The 23,552-nt window shown below is 49.0% G+C and overlaps 1 protein-coding gene across 11 annotated transcripts in view; it reads left to right on the forward strand.

Annotated features, from left to right (window-relative positions):
• Window positions 1-70: 70 nt before the first annotated feature.
• RBM10 (RNA binding motif protein 10) overlaps window positions 71-23,552 on the forward strand; it is a 29,203-nt gene continuing 5,721 nt past the window's right edge. For 3 of the 11 annotated variants that reach the window (XM_036839597.1, XM_036839602.1, XM_036839599.1), the window contains exons 1-8: window positions 71-464; window positions 2,305-2,446; window positions 14,149-14,374; window positions 15,844-16,074; window positions 17,931-18,000; window positions 19,798-19,871; window positions 21,309-21,395; window positions 23,475-23,535. In XM_036839597.1, coding sequence (XP_036695492.1) covers window positions 395-464; window positions 2,305-2,446; window positions 14,149-14,374; window positions 15,844-16,074; window positions 17,931-18,000; window positions 19,798-19,871; window positions 21,309-21,395; window positions 23,475-23,535 — 961 coding nt within the window. In that variant the 5' untranslated portion in view covers window positions 71-394. Of the gene's footprint in view, window positions 465-2,304; window positions 2,447-13,602; window positions 13,820-14,148; window positions 14,375-15,843; window positions 16,075-17,930; window positions 18,001-19,797; window positions 19,872-21,308; window positions 21,396-23,474; window positions 23,536-23,552 lie in introns of those variants that run through there. The other 8 variants (XM_036839600.1, XM_036839601.1, XM_036839605.1 and 5 more) reach the window with 6 other exon arrangements.

Consider the following 23,552-nt stretch of genomic DNA (forward strand, 5'->3'; position numbering starts at 1 on the left):
TGCTGCTCCTTTTCTCGACTTGTGGGAGTATGCACGGGGAGCGAGGAGGTGGCGTATACTTGCCAATCAGAGCAAGCCGGGGCTGGCCGACTGCGGACGGCGACCAATAGACTGGGCAGGCCAGAGCGCGCTCCCTTAGTAGGTGGATGGTGGTCGAAGCGCCGGCTCCCTTCTTGTCGTCGCCATTTTGTGCTGGTGATCGCGGCCGGCGGGGAGTAGGCGGCAGTGGGTTTCCAGGGGAGGGTAGCGCGCCTCGCGCTTCTCCCCTCCCTCCCTCCTCCGCCCTTCCCCCCCCCTCCTCCGCCCTTCCGCCCCTAGCCTTGGACTTGGTAGCTGTGCGGACCGGCTCCGGCTGAGCTGGGAGAGTTGGAGGAGGTGGCGGCGGGCCGAGGTGATGTCCGAGAGCCCTCCCTTGACAGCCCGGGCCGAGAAGGTGAGCGTCGACGCTGGTCGTGGGGGCGGAGGTAAGGGGCCGGGGTGGGGGAGGGGGTGCGTAGAGGACTGCGGGCGGCGGGTCTGGGCTTCGCGAAGAACCGATCGATGCTTGCACGATCTGAGCCGGGGAGGGGGTGTCTTTTTGTTTTTTGTTTTTCTCCTTTAGAGAGCAGAGGCGCGTGCGCGATTGGGACACTGGATGGGTGCACGCGGGTTGGGGGAAGGGAGGGACGAATGGGAGTGGGCTACTGTGGCTCACTGTGTCTGCGACGCCGAACTTTATCCGTGGGAGGCGGGTGTCTGCGACTTTGCTTTTTATTCATAGAAGTGTGCGCTCTGCTCTCGTGTGTGACTTTGGTACTTACCTACCCATGGGGAAGTGTTTTGTGGCTTTGGTCCTTATTCTTGGGTGGGGGAGGAGGGAGAACGTCGGTATGACTCGGGTCTCTATCCTCGGAGTGTGTCTGTAACCTTGGTCCTTATCCATGGGGAGGGGTCCTTATCCATAGAAAGTCTTCTTACGATTGGCCCTAATCCACTTACTGGGTGGGGGCGGGGAGTGCAAGGAACGTGTGTAAGACTTATTTCCCCTTCTTTTTTTGGGAGGGGTTTCGTATCTGTTACTCTGACGCTCATCCTGTGAAAGGGGGCCTCAGTGTGTGATTATGGCCCGTGTTGATTGTGGGTTCCTGTCTGTGATTTTGGCCCGTAGTTATTCGGGGCTCCAGTCTGTGACTTTGGTCCCTATCTGTTGTGGATAACCAGTGTATGACTCTGGCCCCTTTGCCAGATCTACTGAGGGTTTTGTCTCTGGCTCTCATCCACTGGGGCCCCTGGCTGTGATTCTAACTCTTACCCATCTGGGAGCAGGTAACTCTGGTTCCCTGTGGCTTGAAGAGGAAGAGAAAATTGGTGTGAGTGTATACAAGGAGGAAAGGTGTGGTGGCAACCTAGTGTTGGGCAGGTGCTGTTAACGCCTGACTTTGCCTGATTCTTGTTTAGAGGGTGGGGCCTGAAGATTCTGGGATACTTCGTGGTGACCCCTGGCCCGATCACATGGCTCTCAGGCCTTCCTTCGTTCTCACCGCAGCCCTGAGGGTTGCGGGAAGGGACTGCCCTTCCATCCCAGCAGAGTAACAGTGGTTCAAAACAGGCTCCGAAAGGGCTCCTTATTACCTCTGAATAACTTGGGCCCAGAGCCCTGGGGAGGGAGCCGCCTTGGGGGACCTGGCTGTGCATAAGAGACAGGGCTCAGGGCTGAGCCAGTTGCCCTGTGAGGGCCAAAACTGTGTTGGCCTGGAGCCTAGGGAGGCGGCAGCTGTCTCATTGCCAAGTTACCCCTTCACCCCCTGAGCCTTTCGTGGTCTCCTGCTGTCTCATAGTGGGCAGCCAGCATCTTCTTGGGAGGATGAAATGGCACCTGAGGGCTCATGGAAGAAGCCTGGTGGGTGCCTGGGACTCCCGTTGTGAAGTCTCGCCTCCGTGCCTAATGTGCCTGATCTCAGACAAGTCATCCAGCACTTAGAGCCCCCCTGGGCAGGTAACTCCGGGCTTGACTTGTCTACCAGTCTCAGATGGCAAAGCCCTGATCACAGAATTGGTGGCACCACCGGGTCTCTCTGCAAGATGCTGTCTGCTGAAGGCCATGCTGTTTCTATGGCGGCCGGCTCTAGCCTCACGTTTGTAGGGAAACGAAGCAGCAGGCCAAATAGGGACTGCCTTCCTGCTCTGGTCCACAGGAGCACTAGGAGTTGGGAAACAGCGTCGCTGGGCTCAGGGACAGCAGAAAGCCTTCACAATAAGCGTTTCTCAAGGAGGCCCTCTCTGCCCCAACTGCCTTGACCCCTTTCTTCCTTCTGCTCTCTCCAGAGTCCCTGCAGGAGGCATCACCCAGGCTGGCAGATCATGGTGGCAGCAGCGGGGGTGGCTGGGAAGTGAAACGGAGCCAGCGGCTGAGGAGGGGCCCCAGCAGCCCCCGCAGGCCCTATCAGGACATGGAGTATGAAAGACGGTGAGTTACCCGCTCCCACCTCTGCCAGGCAACCTAGGCTTGTCCCTGTGTGAGAGTTGATCCAGAAAAGTGCTAGGAGGGGGCTTCTGTGCAGAAGAAAACAACAACAGAAAACAGCACGGCAGATGATTGGTTTCTTTTCAGCAGACATTTTCTTGGCACTTGTGAGCCAGGACCTGTGCTAGGCTCTGGGAGTGCATTGGTGAATTGAGACAAATAAGATTGTAGCCTTCTCCTTACTTAGGGTCTCACAAGGGAAACCACACAGTTTACAGGTCATTACAAAACAGCTTGATAGGTGCCATGTTTGGTTGCAGGGTGGGAAGGGATCAAGAGAAAGGGAGGAATGGAGACTGATGCCTACATTTCCAGTTTGGATGACCCAGATAGGTATATGGTGCCATTCACCAAGGTGTGACAGCCACTGCAGGAGGAGAGGCAGAGGTGCATGACAGATGGGCAGTGGGTGGGTTGTAAGTGCTGTGGATTCTCAGGAGAGAGGTGTGGGCTGTAGCTTTGGGTTTGAGGGATGGAGAGGAGTGGTGCCTTCAGAGTCAGGAATTTGCCCAGAAAATGTACGGGGCAAGCCAGGTCAGATAGTATTACTCAGCACTGCATTTTTAAGATTTAGGATTCAGGGACAGGGTGGGCTGAAGTTGGTGTGATACTTGTCTTGGAATGGGACACCCTTACACAGTTATTTTTAAATTCTGGTACGAACCAGAAACAGTTGGAACACTTGGTGAAATACAGAGATCCTGGGCCATACCCTTACCATACTGGTGGATCACCTCACTTGATTCTAATGAAGATGATTTATTCCTGACATTTAAAGATTGTATAGGAAAGTAGACCTAATTCTCCCAGAGAGCCTCTATTAAGAGTCAGTAGATTTATGAAAAGTCAGGGAGGAAATAATTTTTTTAATGTCTTACAAAGGGTTTCTGCTACCACCACCTTTTCAAAAATATAGAATTATAATATTTTGTTTTCTGAAAAGTGATGAGCCCAAATTTGAGATGTCATCCTCTAGTGTTATTCAGCCTTGACTTTCTTTCAGAATGTCTTTTGAAAGGCATTCGATTTTGGATGGTATTCACTGGAAGAGCTCTGGTGGCAGTTCCTGAGTTTGAGTAGGTAAGATACTTGCCTCAGACTTTATTACCAAATAAAGCCACTGGCTTTCTTTTGGCTTTTAAAGGACCTCAAGTGCAGAGGTTTGAGTTAATCATACTTTTCCAGTTCAAGGTACATTTCTATCATAGGTTGGTACAAGACCTTCTCTTGCCATATTTATTTTTTCCTTTTTTATTTCCGATCCCCATAGCTGTAGGCAGCTGCTCTGTTGTGTTTGAAACGTATCCTTCTAAAATATGTAGTGTTGTTTCGAGTGTGTGTGTTTTCAATTTACACAGATGGCAGAGTATTACAGTCTTCATTCTGTTTCCTGGACTTTGTATTAATCAGCCCTGCATTTTTAAGGTCTGTCTGTATTGCCATGTGTGTTAGTGCTTTGCTTCTAGTTGGTCCCAAAGACACCGTGGGGTGTGCCTACTGCCTTTTACTTAATGATTCCCTCAAGGATGGATACCTGTTTTTAATTTTGGTGTGCTGAAATTCATCACTTTTTTGTCCTATAACCTGTCCTTTCAGAATCTTCTCTATTCCTATCTCTGGATCACAAAGATTGTTCTCACTCTATAGTTTTACCTTTTGCATTCACATCTTTAAATCCATCTAGAGTCCACTTTTGAATATGTTATAATGTAGGTTCTGGTTTTATTTTCCTCCATATAGTGGGCAGTTTCCCCAGTACAGCCCCCCAGATAGTCCATTCTTTCTTTATTGATTTGCAGTACCTCATCTCATTTTAAGTTTCCTCATGTACTTGGATCTGTCTTGAGTGATCCGATTTGTTTCATTGGTCTATTTGTTATTCTGGTGCAGAACCTTACTGTTTTTCTTACTGTGGCCTTATAGAATGTCTTAATAGCTCCTACTTTGCTCTTATTTTTCAAAGTTGATTTAGTCATTTTGCAGCTTTATATAAAAAACTTATCAAGTCCTTCAAAAAGTTCAAGAATTTTGATTGAGATTGCATTGAATTTATATATTAATTTGGGGAGAATTGTCAGCTTTGTAAGTAGTCATCTCATCCTCTGAAACAGGCCACAAAGATCTATAAAACTCGTTTAAAGGACATAAAAATCTGAATAAACCAAAATACAGGTCTTTGGTATTCCTTTTTTTAAAATTGACGTATAGTTGATGTACAATATTATATAAGTTTCAGGTGTGCAGCATAGTGATACAGTTTTTAAAGATTATATAGTCCATTCATAGTTATTATAAAAGACTGACTATATTTCCTGTGTTGTACAATGTATCCTTATAGCTTATTTATTTTATACATAGTAGTTTGTACCTCTTAATGCCCTACCCCTATCTTGTCCCTCCCCCCTTCCTTTTCCCCACTGGTAACCACTAGTTCTCTATATCTGTGAATTTGTTTCTGTTTTGTTATATTCATTAGTTTGTTTTAAGTTTTAGATTCCACATGTAAGTGATATACAGAATTTATCTTTCTCTGACTTACTTCATTTAGCATTAATACTCTCCAAGTCCATCCATGTTGTTGCAAATGGCAAAATTTCATTCTTTTTTATGGCTGAGTAATATTCCATTGTGGGGGGGTGGGGGGGTGTGTGTGTACACCACATCTTCTTTAGCCATTTATCTGTTGATGGACACTTAAGTTGCTTCCATATATTGGCAGTTGTAAATAATGCTGCTGTGAACATTGGGGTACATGTATCTTTTTGAATTAGTGTTTACATTTTTTTCAGATATATACCCAGGAGTGGACTGTTTTTAGTTTTTTGAGATACCTCCATACTGTTTTCCACAGTCGCTGCACCAGTTTACATTCCCACCAGCAGTGTACGAGGGTCCCCTTTTCTCCACATCCTCACCAACATTTGTTGTCTGTGTTCTTTTTGATGATAGCCATTCTGACAGGTGTGAGGTGATATCTCATTGTGGTTTTAATTTGCATTTCTCTGATGATTAACGATGTTGAACATCTTTTCATGTGCCTCTTGGCCATCTGTATGTCTTCTTTGGAAAAATGTCTATTCAGGTCTTCTGTCCATTTTTAAGTTGGGTTTGTTTGTTTCTGTTTGTTTGTTTGGTATTGAGTTGTATGAGCTGTTTATATATTTTGGATATTAACCCCTTATTGGTCATATCATTTGCAAATATTTTCTCCCATTCAATCGGTTGTCTTTTGTTTTGTTGATGGTTTTCTTTGCTGTGCAAAAGCTTTTAAGTTTAATCTGGTCGTGTATTGTTTGTTAAAGTAATTCCTAGGTGCTTCAGTAGTTTTTATTCGCATCTTGTTTTTTTATTTTCCAAGCTGGTATTTACTGGGGTAGAGGAAAGCTGTTGGTTTTTGTAAATTATCTTATCTCTGCTGTGTTCCATTGTTATTTCTACTCATTCATTGTTGACTTTGATGGTCCTTCTAAGTAGTTAGCCATGTTGTATACAAACCAATCCTGGCTTTTCTTATTTCTTTTTCCTCACTTATAGCACTGACCAGGACTTTTGATACCATGTTAAATAGTATCCGTGATGCTGATTAAGATTCATTTTAGTTAAGAATCACAAGTATAGATTCATTTTGGCAGGTTGTAACTGAAAATCCAAAGAATAATGGCTTAAACAATATAGTTTATTTTCTTTCCCATAAAGGACATCTGCAGACAGACAGTCAATCCAGGCCTGATAGGCAGCCCCTTTTGCTTAGCCATCAAGTGTGATGTGTACTGTAGGCTTTTAGAATATAGTCTTTAATAAATCAAGAAAATTCTCTAATTTTAGTTTGCTAAGACTGATCAGAAATGAGTATTGAACTTCATAATTACATGCTTTTTTTCCTCCTTTTGTCCATCAACTTCATAAATTGCATTCAATTGCATCCTTGATATTATTGAGATATACCCTCCTTGATCATGGTATGTATATGTATGTTTATAACTTCTCATTTTGAAAAAACTTCAGATTTACAAAAAAAGAAATTGCAAGTACAACAAACTCCCTTAATCCTCTACCCAGAACCACTAATTGTAAACATTTTGCCACATTCACTTTACCTACCTACAAGCCTACTCCTTCCTTCTTCCCCCTTCTCTTTTTTTCTCCCCTCTCCCTTTTCTCCTCCCCTCTCCCTTCCCCTCTTCCTTCTCCCTTCCCTCTACCCCTCCTCCACTTTCTATACATAACATTTTTTTTCTGACTCATTTGAGTTAGTGGCAGACATGACCGGTAAGTACTACAGCATGTTCGTCCCACTTTCTCTTTCATAGTCACAGGATGCTTATCAATATGAAGAAATTTAACATTGATACAATAACTTTTGTCTTAAAGTCTATATTCAGATGTCATCAGTTCTTCCAAAAATGTCTTTTATAGCTGTTTTTCCCTAATCCAGTATCCAATCCAAGATCACACACCACATTGAGCTACTTTTGTTTTTTAGTCTCCTTTAATCTGGAATAGTTATTCAGTCTTTGTCTTTTATGCACTTGATGTTTTAAGAGTACATGTCAGTTGTTTTGTAGATGTTTCTCAATTTGTGTTTTTCTAATGTTTACTCATGATTTTTAGAAGAAAAATTATTTAAATAATGCGTATACTTTTAAACCAGTGTTACATTTGATTAGATAATTGTTTTATTTAGGATATTTGCATCTGTGTCCATCAGTGATGGGGTCCTATAATTTCCTTTTCCGGTATTTATCTGGCATTGAATCAAGGTGGCCTCATGACATGAATTGGGCATCTTTTGCTATTTCTCTCTTTATTGGAGGAACTCATATAAGACTTATCTGTCCCTTGAAAGTTTGGTAAAACTCACCTTTAAAGGGGCCTGGGTTTTTGATTATCATTTTGTCTACTTCTGCCAATTGTGGCATTTTATGTTTTCCAGAAATATACTCATTTTGTGGAGATCCTCTTATATTATGATTCAGTCCAGCTTCCTAGAAATGTATTATGAATGGGGACTACCTTTGGAAGGTATTTAGTCAAAGTGCTCTGTGGCCAATAAAAAGTATCCCTTACTATCCAAATCTTTTCCCTTCCTGAGTTTAGATAGCAAGAGTTCAGTATCCAAATTTATTTGGTTTAGATGCTGAGTGTCAGTTCAGGATTTCATCTGAACATTTATTCAACTCTATTCAGTTTTTTTTTGTTTTGTTTTTTTTGTTTGTTTTTTTTTTTGGCTGTGTTGGGTCTTTGTTGCTATGCGGGGGCTTCCTCTAGTTGTGGCGAGCAGGGGCTACTCTTCGTTGCGGTGCGCGGGATTCTCATTGCCGTGGCTTCTCTTGTTGAGGAGCACCAGCTCTAGGTGCGCGGGCTTCAGTAGTTGTGGCACGTGGGCTTAGTAGTTGTGGCGCATAGGCTTAGTTGCTCTGCGGCATGTGGGATCTTCCTGGACCAGGGCTCGAACCCATGTCCCCTGCATTGGCAGGCAGATTCTTAACCACTGCACCACCAGGGAAGTCCCCAAATCTGTTCAGTTCTTAGATTCTGATAACTAAAGTACAAATATCGAGGGATACCTACATTAAGCAACAATGAAAAACATTGTTCATATCAGAAACCTTAAAAATACTCATATCTCTCATACCAGCCACTTCTTGTCTAGGCATTTATCATTAAGGAAACAATTTGGGTTCTAAGCCAAGCTCACAAGGACAGGGACTTCATTTTGTTCACAGCAGCATCCTCAGCACCTAGAATAGTACCTGACACATAGCAAATGTTACATTACTATTTGTTGAATGAATAAATGAACAATTATGAAAAATTGCAAACCAACTGAAATGTCTGGAAACATTTTATTTTTCCCATTTGTTAATTACCTTTTAGCTTTTGGGGGTTTTTCCAATATTTTATTATGAAATTTCAAGCATACAGCAAAGTTGAAAGAATTTTACAGTGAACACCTCTATATCCATCCACTGGATTCTACCATTAACATTTTACCATATTTGTTTTATCACATGTTTATTTGTTTATGGTATTTTTATACTCTAGATATTTAAAATTTTTTATGAAGCCAGATTTATCAGGTTTTTTTTTAATTTTATGACTTCTGAGTTTTGCCTTACTTATAAAGATCTTCCCCATTCTTGAGGTAATCAGTTTTTTCTTACGTTTTCTTTCTAGTATTTTGAAGGTGTCTATTCAGGGACTTGTATTTTTGATCCATCTAGAATTTACTTGGTGTAAGAAATGAGGTAGGTAAACAACTTTATTTTCTTAAAGGTCAACAAACTTTTTCTGTAAAGGACCTGATAGTAAATATTTTTTGGCATCGAAGACCATACAGTCTGTCACAACCAGTCTGCGGAAGGCAACCACAGACAATATGTAAATGAACGGGTATAGCTGTGTTCAAGAAAACTTTATTTAGGTGACTGAATTTGGCCCCCTGGCTGTGGTTTACCAATTCCTGAGCTAGACAGTTATCACAACTAGTATTTATTGACTAATCCATTTTCTCCTTGTTCATTTGAAATGCAACCTTTGGCTGATTCTAAATTTCCATATGTGTGTTTGTATACTATGAACTCTATTTGATTTTACCGATCTGTCCATTTGTGTTTCAATTGCTCCACCTTTATAATATGTTTTAATATTTGGTGGGGTTCCTCTCTCCATCATTAGTCTTTTTTTTTAAACAGAATTTTCCTGACTCTTCTCTAAGTTGTTTCTTGTCCTTCGCTGTTATAAACAATGTTGCATTGAGAATACTGTTTCTGTATATGTGCAAGTGTATTAGTACATTAAATTCCCAGAAGGAGAATTGGGGGTCAGAGAGTATATAGATTTTTAGTTTTGCCAGCTATTGCCAAATTCCCCTCCATGAGGATCGTTCCATTTTCACTCCTACTACCAATATGAGAGTGCCTATTTCCCATACAGCCTTGCCAACAGTTTGTTGTCAAACATTTGGACTTTTGCAGATTTGTTGAGTTAAAAACATTCGATCACAGATCTTCCTTACAGAAGAATTCCAAATAATATATGTAGATACTCCCCACTCTAGGAAGTAGAGCTTAATTTTCCTCCTCTTGAGTGTGGGCTGATCTTAGTGACTCGCTTCTAAAGAATAGAGTGTAAGGGAAAAAGAAACTTTACAGCGGAGAAACCTGGCAGACCCCACCATAACCAGATGATCAAGTTCAGTGTCACCAGTGGTAAGTCACGTTGATAGCATGCCCCTGAGATCTGATGTGATCAGAAGGGCACCTCTATTGTATTCTTCAAAAAACCATAACCTCAAGTCTAATCACAAGAACACATCAGATAAACCCAAGTTGAGGTACATTCTACAAAATACCTGACCAGTATGCTTCAAAATTGTGTCAAGGTCATAAAAAAACAAGGCAAGACTGAGAAACTTTCACAGGCCAGAGGAGACTAAGGGGGCATGATGACTAAATGCAATGTGGTATCTTGGATTAGATCCTGGAACAGAAAGGGGATAGTAGTGGAAAAACTGGTGAAATGCTAATGAAGTCTACAGTTTAGTTAACTTTTTAGTTCTGGCAAATGTACCATGGTTCTCTTCACATTAGGAGAAACTGGGTAAAAGGTATATGAGAATTCTATTATCTTTGAACTTTTCTGTAAATCTAAAATTATCATTTCTTGAAAATAAGTTTGACTTTATCAAATTAGAAACTTTTATACATCAAAGAATGCTATTCAAAAGAATGAAAAGACATCCCACAGAATGGGAGAATGTGTTTGCAAATCATATATCTGATAAGGGATTAACACCCAGGATGTATAAAGAACTCCTACAAGAGCAACAGAAAAACCTAATTCAAAAGTGGGCAAAAGACTTGAATAGACATTTCTCCAAAGCAGATGTATAATTGGCCAATAAGCACATGAAAAATACAAAATAACAAGTGTTAATGAGGATGTGGAGAAATTGGAAGCTTTGTGCATTGCTGGTAGGAATGTATAATGGTACGGCTGCTATGGAACATTGTTTGGCAGTTCCTCAAAAAATCTGTTACCATAGGATTCAGCAATTCCACTCCTGGGTGTGTACCCAAAAGAAATGAAAGCAGGGACTCAAACAGATACTTGTACACCAGTGTTCATAGCAGCATTATTCACAATATCCAAAACAACCAGTAGGTGGAAACAACCCAGGTGTCCATCAACAGATGTGGTATATACCATACATACATATATGGCCATAAAAAAATGAAATTCTGATGCATTTTTTTATGGCCATATATGTATGTATGGTTGAAAACATTCTGCTAAGTGAGATAAGCCAGACACAAAGGGACAAATGTTATATGAGTCCACTTATATGAGGTACCTAGAATAGGCAAACTCATAGAGACAAAAAGTAGAGTAGAGGTTGCCAGGTGGTGTGGGGAATTATTGTTTAATTAGAGTACAGAGTTTCTGTTTGGGGTGATGAAAAGGTTCTAGAAATAGATAATGGTGATGACTGTACAACATTTTTGAGTGTACTTTGTGCAACTGAGTTGTACACTTTAAAATGGTAAAGTCCTTGGGCTTCCCTGGTGGCGCAGTGGTGAAGAATCCGCCTGCCAATGCAGGGGACACGGGTTCGAGCCCTGGTCCAGGAAGATCCCACATGCCGCGGAGCAACTAAGCCCGTGCACCACAACTACTGAGCCTGCGCTCTAGAGCCCACAAGCCACAACTACTGAAGCCCACGTGCTCTAGAGCCTGCAGTCCGCTACAAGAGAAGCCCGTGCACCGCAACGAAGAGTAGCCCCCACTCACCACAACTAGAGAAAGCCTGGGTGCAGCAACAAAGACCCAACACAGCCAAAATAGTAAATAAATAAAAATTAAAAAATTTATTTTAAAAAAATGGTAAAGTTCTTGTTATATATATTTTATCACAATAAAAATGATTTAGGAAAAATATACAAAAATAAATTTTAAGTGTTATAAAAATGACCTATCTGGTGTAGTTTTAATTTTCATCTTTCATTATGAGTGAGATAGAGCATCTTTTCAAATATAAACCATCTGTACAGTTGACCCTTGAACAACACAGGTTTGAACTGCATAGGTCCACTGATACACAGATTCTTTTCAATAGTAAATACTACAATGCTACAGGATCCATGGTTGGTTGAATCTGAGCATGTGGGGGAACCACAGATACAGAGGCCTGACTATAAGTTATACTCGGATTTTCAACTGAGCAGAGGGTCGGTGCCCCTAACCCCCGCATTGTTCAAGGGTCAACTGTATTATTTTCTGTGAATTCAGTTCCCTTTTTCTTTTTCCCTTATCTTTTCCCTGTTTATTGTTTGTCTTGACTTGGCTTGTGATGGTTTTTGTTTTTTCCAAGCAGAAATGTTTTATTTTTATGTAGTCAGATTTAATAGTCTTTTCTTCTATGGCTTCTGGATTTGGGTCATAGTTTTCCCCATTTCAAGATTATCAAAAAACTATCTCGTGTTTTATTCTTCTTTTCCTCTATGGTTTCATTTCTTCCATTTAAATCTTTGACCCATTTCAAATGTATCCTGGCTTATATGTGTGAAGTATAGTCATAAGATCGTGCACATGTCTAGGTATTTAACCTTTTTGATGCAGTTATACTTGGGATCTTCCTATTTCTAAACAGTGGCTCTCTGAATACAAGCACAGTATTTATTTCTGCATATTAATTTTGAACCCAGCATCTTTACTGATTTATCTTATTATTTATAATCATTTCTCAGTTGATTCTCTTAGGCTTAGGCAGATACATCCTCATATCATCTACAAGTAATGGTAATTTTACCTTCTTTCCAGCTTTTAATCTTTTTTTTCCTTTGTTTAATTGTTTAATAGCGAGTATCTTAGAATAATGTTAATAATGGTGTTGAAAATGGATATTCTAGTATCATTTCTGACCAGGATTGGGATCCTGCTAGTAGTAGTCTATGGTGGTGTCCATTTTTGTCTTGTTTTAAGTAGATATGTATTGGTTGCTTTTAGAATACTTTTAGAGGGGTTTCCTGGTGGTCCAGTGGTTCCTCAGTGCTCTTTAGAGTCATTATTTTATCAAAGAATAATTATTGGGCACCTGCTGAGTATTAGGCACTAAGCTAAGCTTTGGGGAATAGGGCAGTGAACTGAACAGGTGGTTCCCTCATCTCCCAAAACTCAGTCTAGTAATTTTTTAAATCATCAAAGAAATGCACATTAAATCAATGTTGAGATAATTATTTTACAGTTATTGCAGTAGGAGAAATTTTAACAAAACAGCTGCCAGAGGCTTCCCTGGTGGCGCAGTGGTTAAGAATCCGCCTGCCAATGCAGGGGACACGGGTTCGAGCCCTGGTCCCGGAAGATCCCACATGCCGCGGAGCAACTAAGCCCATGTGCCACAAATACTGAGCCTGCCCTCTAGAGCCCACGAGCCACGACTACTGAGGCCACGTGCCACAACTACTGAAGCCCGCATGCCTAGAGCCTGTGCTCCGCAACAAGAGAAGCCACCACAATGAGAAGCCTGCGCACCGCAACGAAGAGTAGCCCCAGCTCGCCGCAACCAGAGAAGAGCCCGCACGAAATAAATAAATACATACGTACATACATACATACAATGAGAAGCCCGTGTGCCGGAACAAAGGGTAGCCTCCGCTCACCACAACCAGAGAAAAGCCCGTGCGAAATAAATACATACATGGATACATACAATGAGAAGCCCGCGTACCGCAATGAAGAGTAGCCTCCACTCACCGCAACCGGAGAAAAGCCCGCGCGAAATAAGTACATACATACATACATACAATGAGAAGCCCGCGTACCACAACAAAGAGTAGCCTCTGCTCCCCGCAACCAGAGAAAAGCCCGCGTGAAATAAATACATACATACATACATACAATGAGAAGCCCGCGTACCGCACCGAAGAGTAGCCTCCACTCGCCGCAACCAGAGAAAAGCCCGCGTGAAATAAATACATACATACATACAATGAGAAGCCCGCGTACCGCGACGAAGAGTAGCCTCCACTCGCCGCAACCAGAGAAAAGCCCGCGCGAAATAAATAAATACATACATACATACAATGAGAAGCCCGCGTACCACAACGAAGAGTAGTCTCCGCTCCCCGCAACCAGAGAAAAGCCCGCGTGAAATAAATACATACATACATACATACATACAAACAAACAGCTGCCAGTGCTAGCAAGGTGACCGTGGAACAGAGGGGCAGGGTAGCGCAGTGCACGATGAGGTGGAAGGAAAGAGGTCGGCAGGGACCTCATCCCGCAGGACCCTGCAGACCTTGTAGGACCTTGGTGAGCATTTTGGTGTTTTGTAAGGAGCAATATGGTTGGGCTTGATTGACTTTGCCTTGTGAAACCCTCCCTCACATCTGGGGTATAGAGAGTGAACTAGGGGAGGCCTGGGTGGAGGTGAGGAGACCAGTCGGGGTGCGACATCTGAGGGCCCAGTGAGGGAATGGAGAGGTGGGGAAGGGAAGGAGAGAAGTGGGTTGGCTTTGAGGGAGAGGTGGGAGCCAGCTTGCCCCACGGGGTCAGCGTGTAGGGATCCCTGTCAGGGGGTGGGGCTGAGGGTCTAGAGGGAGGGGGTGGGTGGGGTCACCCTCACCTCTTGCGCCTTTCAGAAAGGACTGCCCTCTCTTCCCTCCCCATCCTTCTTTCCCCAGAGGGGGTCGTGGAGACAGGACTGGCCGTTACGGAGCCAGCGATCGTTCACAGGATGATGGTGGGGAGAACCGCAGCCGGGATCACGACTACCGGGACATGGACTACCGCTCGTATCCCCGCGAGTACGGCAGCCAGGAGGGCAAGCACGACTATGATGACTCGTCCGAGGAGCAGAGTGCAGAGGTGAGGGCAGGGGAGGGCCAGCTCCTGCAGGGCCTCTGTCTGGCTGCAGCACCGTGTGCAGGTAGCTCTCAGCTCCCATGCCTTCAGACTGTGCTCGGTGGCTTTGCCTCACCTGGAGGGTCTGTCCCCACTCCCCTCTCTGAGGGCTCCTCTCCCAAGTTGGGTCTCCCTAACTTCCACGTGCTTGGCTCTATACTTCTGAGGGCCCCTGGCCACCACCTGTCTCCCTTCTTCCCTGTTGTTCAGGGTTCACTGCAAGCCCTATACTGCCTGCTCCCAGCCAATTTGGGGACCCGGCATCTAGGGTTGGGAGGGCACTTGGATGTCACCAAGCAGAGCAGCTCTGGGGGGCTGACCGTGGGCATTCCCAGTGGTGGCAGAGCCTCTAGACAGAAGGGGAAGTCCCCTCAGGCCTCTCCTTTGAGCTCAGAATCTAGCCATTTCCATGTTGGATAGTTAGCCCTGGCCTGAGTGGGGAGGCATGATGCTCACCATCAGGGAGCCCCCATCTGGCGGGAAGAATCAGCCTTGCCTTATGGGAACTCCAAGTTGAGGGGGCATCAGGGCCCTGGTCCACACAAGCAGACAGCTCTCCTTTCCAGTGGGAAGCAGAGTGTGGGCTGCTGGCCACCCTCTGGGGGGTCCAGTGGAAAGACCCCTGTGGTGGGCAACCAAGCTTCCTCAAGTGGCAGCTGTGAGCTGTGCCTGGATGTCTCCAGGGCACTGGCTGGGCCCTGGGTGGACCAGGAAGAGTGGAGCGCTGAGTTATCTGGCCTCCGTGAGGGCAGGAGGGGTGTGGACCCAGGCCTGGCTTGCTTAGTCCTGAAAGGATGGTTTGAGCAACGCCCAGGAATCCAGTGACCACACCCTGTTAGGAGAGAGCCTGGTGGTGATGGAGGACTGGCCAGGCAGAGGATCAGGGACCGGGGTGGGGCAGCGCCATAGCCCTCGCACCTTTGCCAGCCCCTGCTGGCTGGCTCTGGCTGAGGTCTTAAGCTATTCCTAAACCCACGACTTGGTGGCAGGGCCCAGGCTGGGAATCTTAAGCAAGGTGTGGCGTTCCATGGCACAAGGAACAATTGTGCACATGCTAGCTGAGCTGGCGAGGGAGGAGGGGGGAGAAACAGAGCAGGGTTTAGTGTGCCAACCCCAAATGGTCTCTTCCCAAGGAGGTTTTAAGTGGAGTCTGGTCACCTGTCTGTGGGAGTTCCTCTCCCACACCGATACTGCCACCGGCCTCTCCCCACTCCCCACCAAAGCAGCCCCCAAAAGCATCCTGGGGAGAATCTCCAACCCCAGAAGGGTTGCAGTCCAGGGCCTGCCCACCTTGCCTGCCCCAAGCCTTTAGCCGGAGCCCGCCCACCCCTGGCTTTCAGAGCCTGCCTGCCTCGGAGAGCCAGCGGCCAGCTCCTAGGCCCACCCCAGACTGACTGCCCGTCTGGTGTCTCTCGTCTCATTCTGTTGGCCAGGATTCCTACGAGGCCTCCCCGGGCTCCGAGACTCAGCGTAGGCGGCGGCGGCGGCACAGGCACAGCCCCACCGGCCCACCAGGCTTCCCCCGAGACGGCGACTATCGGGACCAGGACTATCGGACCGAGCAAGGGGAGGAGGAGGAGGAGGATGAGGAGGAGGAGGAGGAGGAGAAGGCCAGTAACATCGTCATGCTGAGGATGCTGCCACAGGCAGCCACTGAGGATGACGTACGTGCCCCCCGTGTCCCTGGGCAGGTGGCAGAGCAGGAGGCCAGGCTGGGTCTCCTCCAGGGCCCTCAGCTTCTCCCTTACCCCCAACCTCAGCACCTTTCATCCCTTCTCCCCACTAGCTTCTGTCCGCCAGCACTGATCCGTCCCCTGGGTAGGCCCTGTTGTCTCCTAGTCTGGAAGGGAGGAGTGTTGGATAGGCTGACTTGGCCCAGGGGCTGTGGTGGTGGGTGGGGGAGGGAACAGAGCATTCCTTCTGCACATTCCACTGGCCATCCATCCATTCTGCAAATGTCCATCAAAGGCCAGATGCTCACCAGTCCCAGTGCCAGATATTTCTGGTGGCAGAGATGATGCGGAGACCCTGCGGCCTGGGAGGTGGGGAGGTTCCCCGTGGGATTTTCTGAGGTTTTATTCTCATTCCCCGCCCTCCTCCCTCTTTTGCCAGCAGCATCAGATCTCCTCACTGGCACGACCACAGAGCCTTGGGTTCTCCTTTGACTTCATTGCTGCTGCAGCCTTCCCACCCTGTTTTCCTGTGTGACATTCCCTCCCATCCTCCTCCCTTCTCATACAGACTTCCCCTAGAGAGCAGGAAAACCCCAAGTGGGCCACTAGAATAGCCTCCTCACTAGCCTCCCCAGTGCTCCCCCTCCTCCCCACTGCCCGTGAATTCTCTGCTCATCTCTCCTCTGAAACCTGCTGGCTGCCTGTGTTGTCGCAGAGAAAATCCCACCTGTGTGTTTGAGAGCTTTCAGGTCTGGCCCACCTGCACTGTTCAGGCTCAGACGGTAACTGAGTGCTGACATCTGCGGAGGATTTATCACAGGGTGGGCCACATGTCAGGTCTGATTTAATCTGCACAGCCACCCTGTAGGGAAGGTACTCTTTGTATTTTCATTCTGCGGATGAGGAAGCCAGGCCCCCAGCAGTGAAGCAGTTTGCCTCAGGTCCCACAGTCAGTGAGTGGCACAGCAGAGTTGGGGTCTGAACCTGGGCAGCTGAACCCCAGAGCCCACGTTCTAGCTGTTTCCTGAGCTCTCCCTGAGTGTTAGCAGTCCTGATCTGCTCCTCTGTGTCTTTCTTTTTCATCCTTGTATGTGTATGTTTAATTTCCCTTCTGTTGTTGAACCTGATGAGGAAACTGAGGCCCAGGGGCATTAAGGCTGCTGCCCAAGAATGCCCAGCACAGGCTCCCAGTCGCTTGCGAGAGGCACCACTGGCCTAGAGACTCTGCCTCGCCTGGTCCAAATCCCAAATTTCATCTGCAGCTTCCCTCTGGCTTAGGTCATCCAGGAAGCTTTCCAAATCCCACGGCCATGCCTTTTGGTTTCCACCCCAAGTTACTGCTCCATTTATGGTCTAGCACACATGGCTGGGGTTTGCTCAGATCCCAGTCCTTCCCAGTTTCGTACTTGTGTCATGGGTCTCTCTGGATGCAAGCCGGAGGGCAGTCCCTTTGCAAAGGGCCAGAATTGCTTGCCAGCTTTCCTTGCTCTGTGGCTGCACCAAGCCTGTTGTCAGACCACCCCTGCCCACCATTCTTGAGCTGCTGGCTCGCTTGCTCTCTTGCTGTTCTCCACCCCTGAGGGTCGTTAATGCTGCCATGCTTCACCTTGCACCACGCCCCTTTTTTCATTTGACTCACTCTGCAAGTCTGGGGCTGAAAGCTGAGACTGGGTACTGGTGTGGGGCTGGGGCTGTGGTCACTTGGGGGAAAGCCCTGAGAGAGGGAGAGGAGACAGTGTGTGCACATCCCCTATGACCCTCTGGGGTCCTGGAGGCCTCCAGCCAGCCTCAGGTACCCAGTAGCCCCCTTGTACTGAGCTTGCTCCAAACCGTATCTCCCTGTACAGATCCGTGGCCAGCTGCAGTCCCACGGCGTCCAAGCACGGGAGGTCCGGCTGATGCGGAACAAATCCTCAGGTGAGCTTTTGTTCTAGTACCCTCCTCTTCCGCTGGCCAGCCTCAGCCTCCGAGTCTCCCTCCTGCCTCTGCCTTTTCCCTCACCCTCCCTACCCTGCCTTCCTGCCACAGCTGGGAATGGGCAGCTTGGGGGTACCCTCTCTTCTTCTCTCCCCCTCATCCCACTCTCCTCACAGCTCCGGCCAGTAGCCTCCTGTGCGAGGCTGTCAGGGAGGGGGTGCAGCTCTGAGATGAGCTGAGTGCTCCCCGGGGGCAGGGCCAGGGCCAGGCTCCGGGGAACCTCCTCTTTGGGACTCTGAGTATCTGAGATGGTAACCCCGTCCCCCCCAGTAGCCTCCCTTCCCTCTCCTTTCTTCTCCTTCCCCTGCCCCTTGCTCCCCCCCACATTTTTCTGGTAACAGCCTCTGACCAGAAAGTAGGTCTGACACGGCCCCACCCATGTGTCCCAAGAGGGGAGGCAGGGGATGGCTCTTGTCCAAGGGTGCATCCCAAGGAGCAGCCAGGATCGCTGGCCTCGCTTGTTCCCTCCCTCCCTCTTGCAGGCTGCTTGGAGCTGGCCTGAGGTTAGTAGGGTGGTGGGGGGTTGTCTCTGCAGGACCTCTGGCCCAGGCTCCCCAAGGCAGGCACAGTGGGGCCTCGTTCTGCCTGGGCTTCTCTCTGCATCTCTCAGTCTCTCTCCTCCCCACGCCTCCATCTCTCCATCTCTCCATCTCTCCATCTCTCTCTCTCTCTCTTTAATTATACCATTCCATCCTCCTGTGCATCCTAATGGTTATTCTTTTGGAGATCAAGCATGCCCCTCAAGTCCCGCTGTGTCTAAGCCCTCCCTGTGTGTGTACCTCCAAAGAAGGAGCTACTTTCCTGTGGTCTCAAGCCCTGGATCCTTTTCCCAGCCCTGGCCAGGCCTGGAGTCTCTCTTGATAGCATGTAGGTCTTGCTCTGCTGTACCCCAGCCAAGCTGACAGGATTCTGGTCTCCCTGAGGCGGTGTCCCAGGTGCAGCCCTCTCTGTGGCCCTGGACGCTTCTCCCAGGCACCTGCTGATCTTTAAGATCTTTAAGATCTACCTGGGCAATCCTGGCCCCCATTCTCCTGCTGTCTTAGAGGACCTGGACTGTAGGTGGCTGTAATCTTCCCAGCTTGGCCCTGAGGTGGCTCCCTGGTGAGGCCAACCTTCCCTGGACTGTGGTGAGGCTGAGGTGACATTGTGTCCCTAACTCCCTCTGGTTCCTGTTGGGCCTAGAGCCTTCCCAGCCTCACCGAGCAGCCTGGCCCAGCTTCTCTTTTGCTCCTTTGATTAAACACCTGTTACAGGACCCCTCCTGGGCTGCCCTGGCCTTGTGCTGGGCCCCACCATTTGGTTATTTATTCTGGCCCATGTGAAGCCAGCAGCCTGCCCATCTGTCCTCCTTCCTTCTCTGGAGACCTCTCCTTGTACCCTTTCCCTCCCAGCTCCTTCTCTCCGTCTCTGTCACCCCAGGCTGTCCGGGCAGGTGTGCCTGAGCCCCATCTCTCTGTCTTTCTTCCCAGCTGGCGTGTGTGTATCCCCTGCCCCCAACCCCTCTCCAGCTCTGTTTTCTTCCCTCCTGCTTCCCTCTTTCCTGCCCCTCCCGACCATCTACCTTGCCTCCCACACCCTGGTCTTTCTTTGCTTCTCTCTCTCCCTTTCTTCCTTTTTCCTCTCCCCACTTCCCTCTCTGCCCCCCAGTCCTCTCCCCTCGGGTCCCGCCCCCGGGAACGCCGTGTGTCCAAAGCTGTTGACTAACCCACTGCGTCTGTATCTGAATGCTGTCTCCAGGTCAGAGCCGGGGCTTCGCCTTCGTCGAGTTTAGTCACTTGCAGGACGCTACACGATGGATGGAAGCCAATCAGGTTGCTTTGCCGCACTTGAACCCCCCCCCCAAACAAATACTACTTTGTAATCGAGCGCTCCCCATCGCCTGATTCTTACGGACACAGTTCCCTGCCCTGTGGCCCTGTGTCCCATCCCCCCACCCCCTCTCTCTCCCCCTTCCTGACCCTCACTATCTCCTCTTCCCATCTCTCGCTACCCACTGGGCTTCCCATCAAGAACCCACACTCACCACTGGCCCTTCCCACTGGCCAGGCACTAGCTCTGCCTCTCTTCCTCTCCTGGCTGAGCTTTCAGAGAAAGGGCTGCCTTGGGGGTGGGGTGGGGGTGGGGTCCTTCCACCTAAGTTCCCACTCCCCGGGGGACCGCCCTGCTCTGGGGTCGGGCAGAGCCAGGACTCTGTTCCACTCTTGGGCACCGCTGGAAGTCCAGCCATTGGGGAACTTAGCTGTTGGCACACTAACTAGCAAGTCCTGTTTTGCCAGCTCTGTCCCTGCACGTGAGTTCGGTCCTTTGATTTCCATGGGACAGGCCAGTACCGCTCTGTTGATCGAAAGTACCAGTCAAGAGTGATGGTTTCATTCACCAGGACTCACTTCGGTCACCCCACCCCTCCCACTGCACCTAGCTCCCACAGGAGTCACCACTTGCCCCACTCCGCTAGGGACAGGCCTGCCCTCTCAGCGAGGAGCCGTGCTGTCTGGAATGGGGGGAGCCTGCTCCCCCAGCCTGGCACGGGCTCCCAACCCAGCAGCTTTGGGACCTTCAGAGACCCAAGGCTTCTGCTCGCCCACCCAGAGCCCAGCTCACTGGTGTGGGGCACTAAAGGAAAGCCTCAGGGGAGGAAGGGGCGATGTGGTGGAAGGGAGGCTCAGCAGGGGCGGCCCTGGGGCCATCTCTGCCGGTCCACAGGCTAGTGCCATGGGCCCAGGACCCAGCCAGCCACGGGAAGACAGCCTCACAGCAGGACCGTCCATCTTTTAAATATGGCTCTTTCTTTTTCCCCTTCTCCAGCACTAGTGCGCGTGCGCTCTCTCTTTCTCTCTTTCTCTCCCCTCCTCTCCCTCCCCTCCCCTCCCCTCCCCTCCCCGTCCCCCCTCATCCCAAGTGTAGCCTGTGTAGTGCTGGCCCTGGGTGTGGCCTGGCAGTGTCAGGGCCGAGTGGGGGCTTCCCCCGCTGTCCGGCAAGCTTCGGGCAGCCGAGCACTGTGTGCCTGGTGGCGTGTGTTCACGTGTGCGTGCGCGTGCCCGGAAAGGCAGCAAGCAGCTGCGCCCGAGGGCTGTGGCGCTTTCCCTCCCTCCTTCCCTTCCTTCTTCCCTCGTCAGTTCTCCGACCTCCCTCCGTTCCCTGTCCCTCATCCATCCAGCTGAAGGGCTCGCTCACTCTCTTCTCCTGTGCTGAGACGGTGCGTGGGGCACTGCTGCCCAGGCCTCACTGTGCTCTGCTTTTCCCCGCAGCACTCCCTCAACATCCTGGGCCAGAAGGTGTCCATGCACTACAGCGACCCCAAGCCCAAGATCAATGAGGACTGGCTGTGTAATAAGGTACAGGGGCGGTGGCAACGTCTCCGTCTCCCCGGGGCCTCTGAGTGGCATGGGTGTGGAGGACTGGCTCAGCTCAAGCAGCGCTGCTCCTTGCCACCCACCCACCAGTTTGTACTGAGCTTTCACTTGGCGCCAGGCTCTGCCCTCATGCGGCACGATCTTGCCTGAAGCCCCAGTAGACTTGAAACAGATGTTTATGTAAGTGACTAGTGACAGTGGAGGCATAATGTGATCTATAAAATGTGGGCTTCAGAACCAGACTAGCTGAAGTTAGACTCTCCCAAATCTACCTTGATTTTCGTCAGGGTATTTAACCTCTCTTTGCCTCACTCTCCCCATCTCTACAATGCAAATACCAATGACCCCGCTCCCCAAAGGTGGTTGGGAGGATTGAAATGTGGTGATGAGAGGGTAACACTTGGAACGACACCTGGCCCGCTGTTAACGATGTTCAGTGTCAGCTCTTGTCCTGAAGGAATGTGTAGGGTGTTCTGAGAGCCTGTGTCAGGTGACCCGACGTCTGACAAAGCCATGTCTGCCTGAGACTGAGGGTACAAGCTGTAGCTCTTTGCAGTCAATATTCCCTAAGAGGAGGCTGAGGCTCAGAGAGATGGAACCTTGAGTGGTGCCTTGCTCCTGATCGTGGGCCATGGATGCCACCGTGAGTTCAGATCTCCCCTGGGGCCAGCCTCGCAAGCAGCCTTGGGACTCTACAGCCTCACCTCCTGCCGCCGGCTGGCAGCCATGAGACCTAAGGGGAGACCTGAGAGCTTGCATAGGCCCTCTCCCCAAGAGGAACTCTGCCCAGTAAGGGGAGTGGTTCCTGCTTATTTCAAAACCAAAAAAGTAATATCAGAAGGCGGGTGTCCAACCTCTCTGGAGAGGTAGGGACAGAGTGACGGGAGGACTCCATCCCTCCTGTATTTTCAGATACTCCTTGAAACTAGGGGATTCTCTTCTTTTCTCTCCTTTATCCACCACATCCTGTTGCTCTCCAGTCTTGTCACTTCCATCACAGAAATGCTCCCTCTTGCCATTCCCACTGCTCAGGCCAGTCCTCACCTCCTCCCCCACACAGTCGCCACAGGCCCCTCTCTGGTGTGCTGGCCTCTTGCCTCTTTCTCCCACTCCCTCACTGGTGACATTCCTCAGAACCACTTCTGACCACGCCCCTCCTCCTCTGCTGAAAACCCCCACAACTCTGAGCTGGAGTGTGACTACCCTCTGTGATCTAGTGTCACCTTCCCTGTCCAGCCTTTGCTTTTGCCTCTCTCCTCATCCTCCTACACAAAATCTCTTGCTGCCTCCGCCAGCAGTCGCTTCCCAGCAAAACCAAACCAAACTCTTGGACCTCCCAGATCAAACAGCCCTGCTGACTATACGCAGCTGAGTGAGCTGGGCCTCTAGGCCCGCTCCCCTCCCAGAGCCCCTGGGGGGGGACCATTTCCACAGACTCACCTGCTGCCCCTCTGTGCTACATCTGCTCCCCACTGTTAGGCCAGGAGGGCAGAGGCCACGTCCTGCATGGAGCCTGGCACGGGAGCAGTGCTTAGTACCTGACCATGGATCAGAGATAGAAATGTGGTGAAAGCTGGGGGTCTCCAGAGGCTGCAATACCCCAGGCAAATTTATTTCTCAAGAGCGGCAGGATCCAACCCAGTCCTCGAGATGAAGGAGGGGTGAGAGTCTGGCAAGAGAGGGGCTGCTGGCTTTGAGGGATAGAAATAACGAAGGTTTCTGAGTAGGGAAGTACATTTTGGGAAGAGGAACATACCAAAGGGACTTTGGCGGGGGCATTTCTGGGAGTTGGTACCTCGGAGCAGGCGGCAGTTGGTAACAGAGGTGGGGGAGTTATGGATTCCTGAGTTGAGGGGTTGGCACTGAGGACAAATTTGAGACCATGTAAAGGGAAGATTCACGGGACCGAGGATGACAGCCAGAGCCCCAAAGCCCCCTGCCACCCCTGACCCTGGGACCTTCCTGGGGCGTGGCGGGTTCCCTGGGGGATCTCTGGATCCACGTTTGGAGGGCACAGTGGAAAGCCCCACCCCCTCTGATAGCCTGGCTTGTGCCTCACAGTGTGGCGTCCAGAACTTCAAACGCCGTGAGAAGTGCTTCAAATGTGGTGTGCCCAAGTCAGGTATGGCCCTCCTACCT

This window comes from Balaenoptera musculus, chromosome X (assembly GCF_009873245.2).
Source record: "Balaenoptera musculus isolate JJ_BM4_2016_0621 chromosome X, mBalMus1.pri.v3, whole genome shotgun sequence".
Classification (NCBI taxonomy): domain Eukaryota; kingdom Metazoa; phylum Chordata; class Mammalia; order Artiodactyla; family Balaenopteridae; genus Balaenoptera; species Balaenoptera musculus.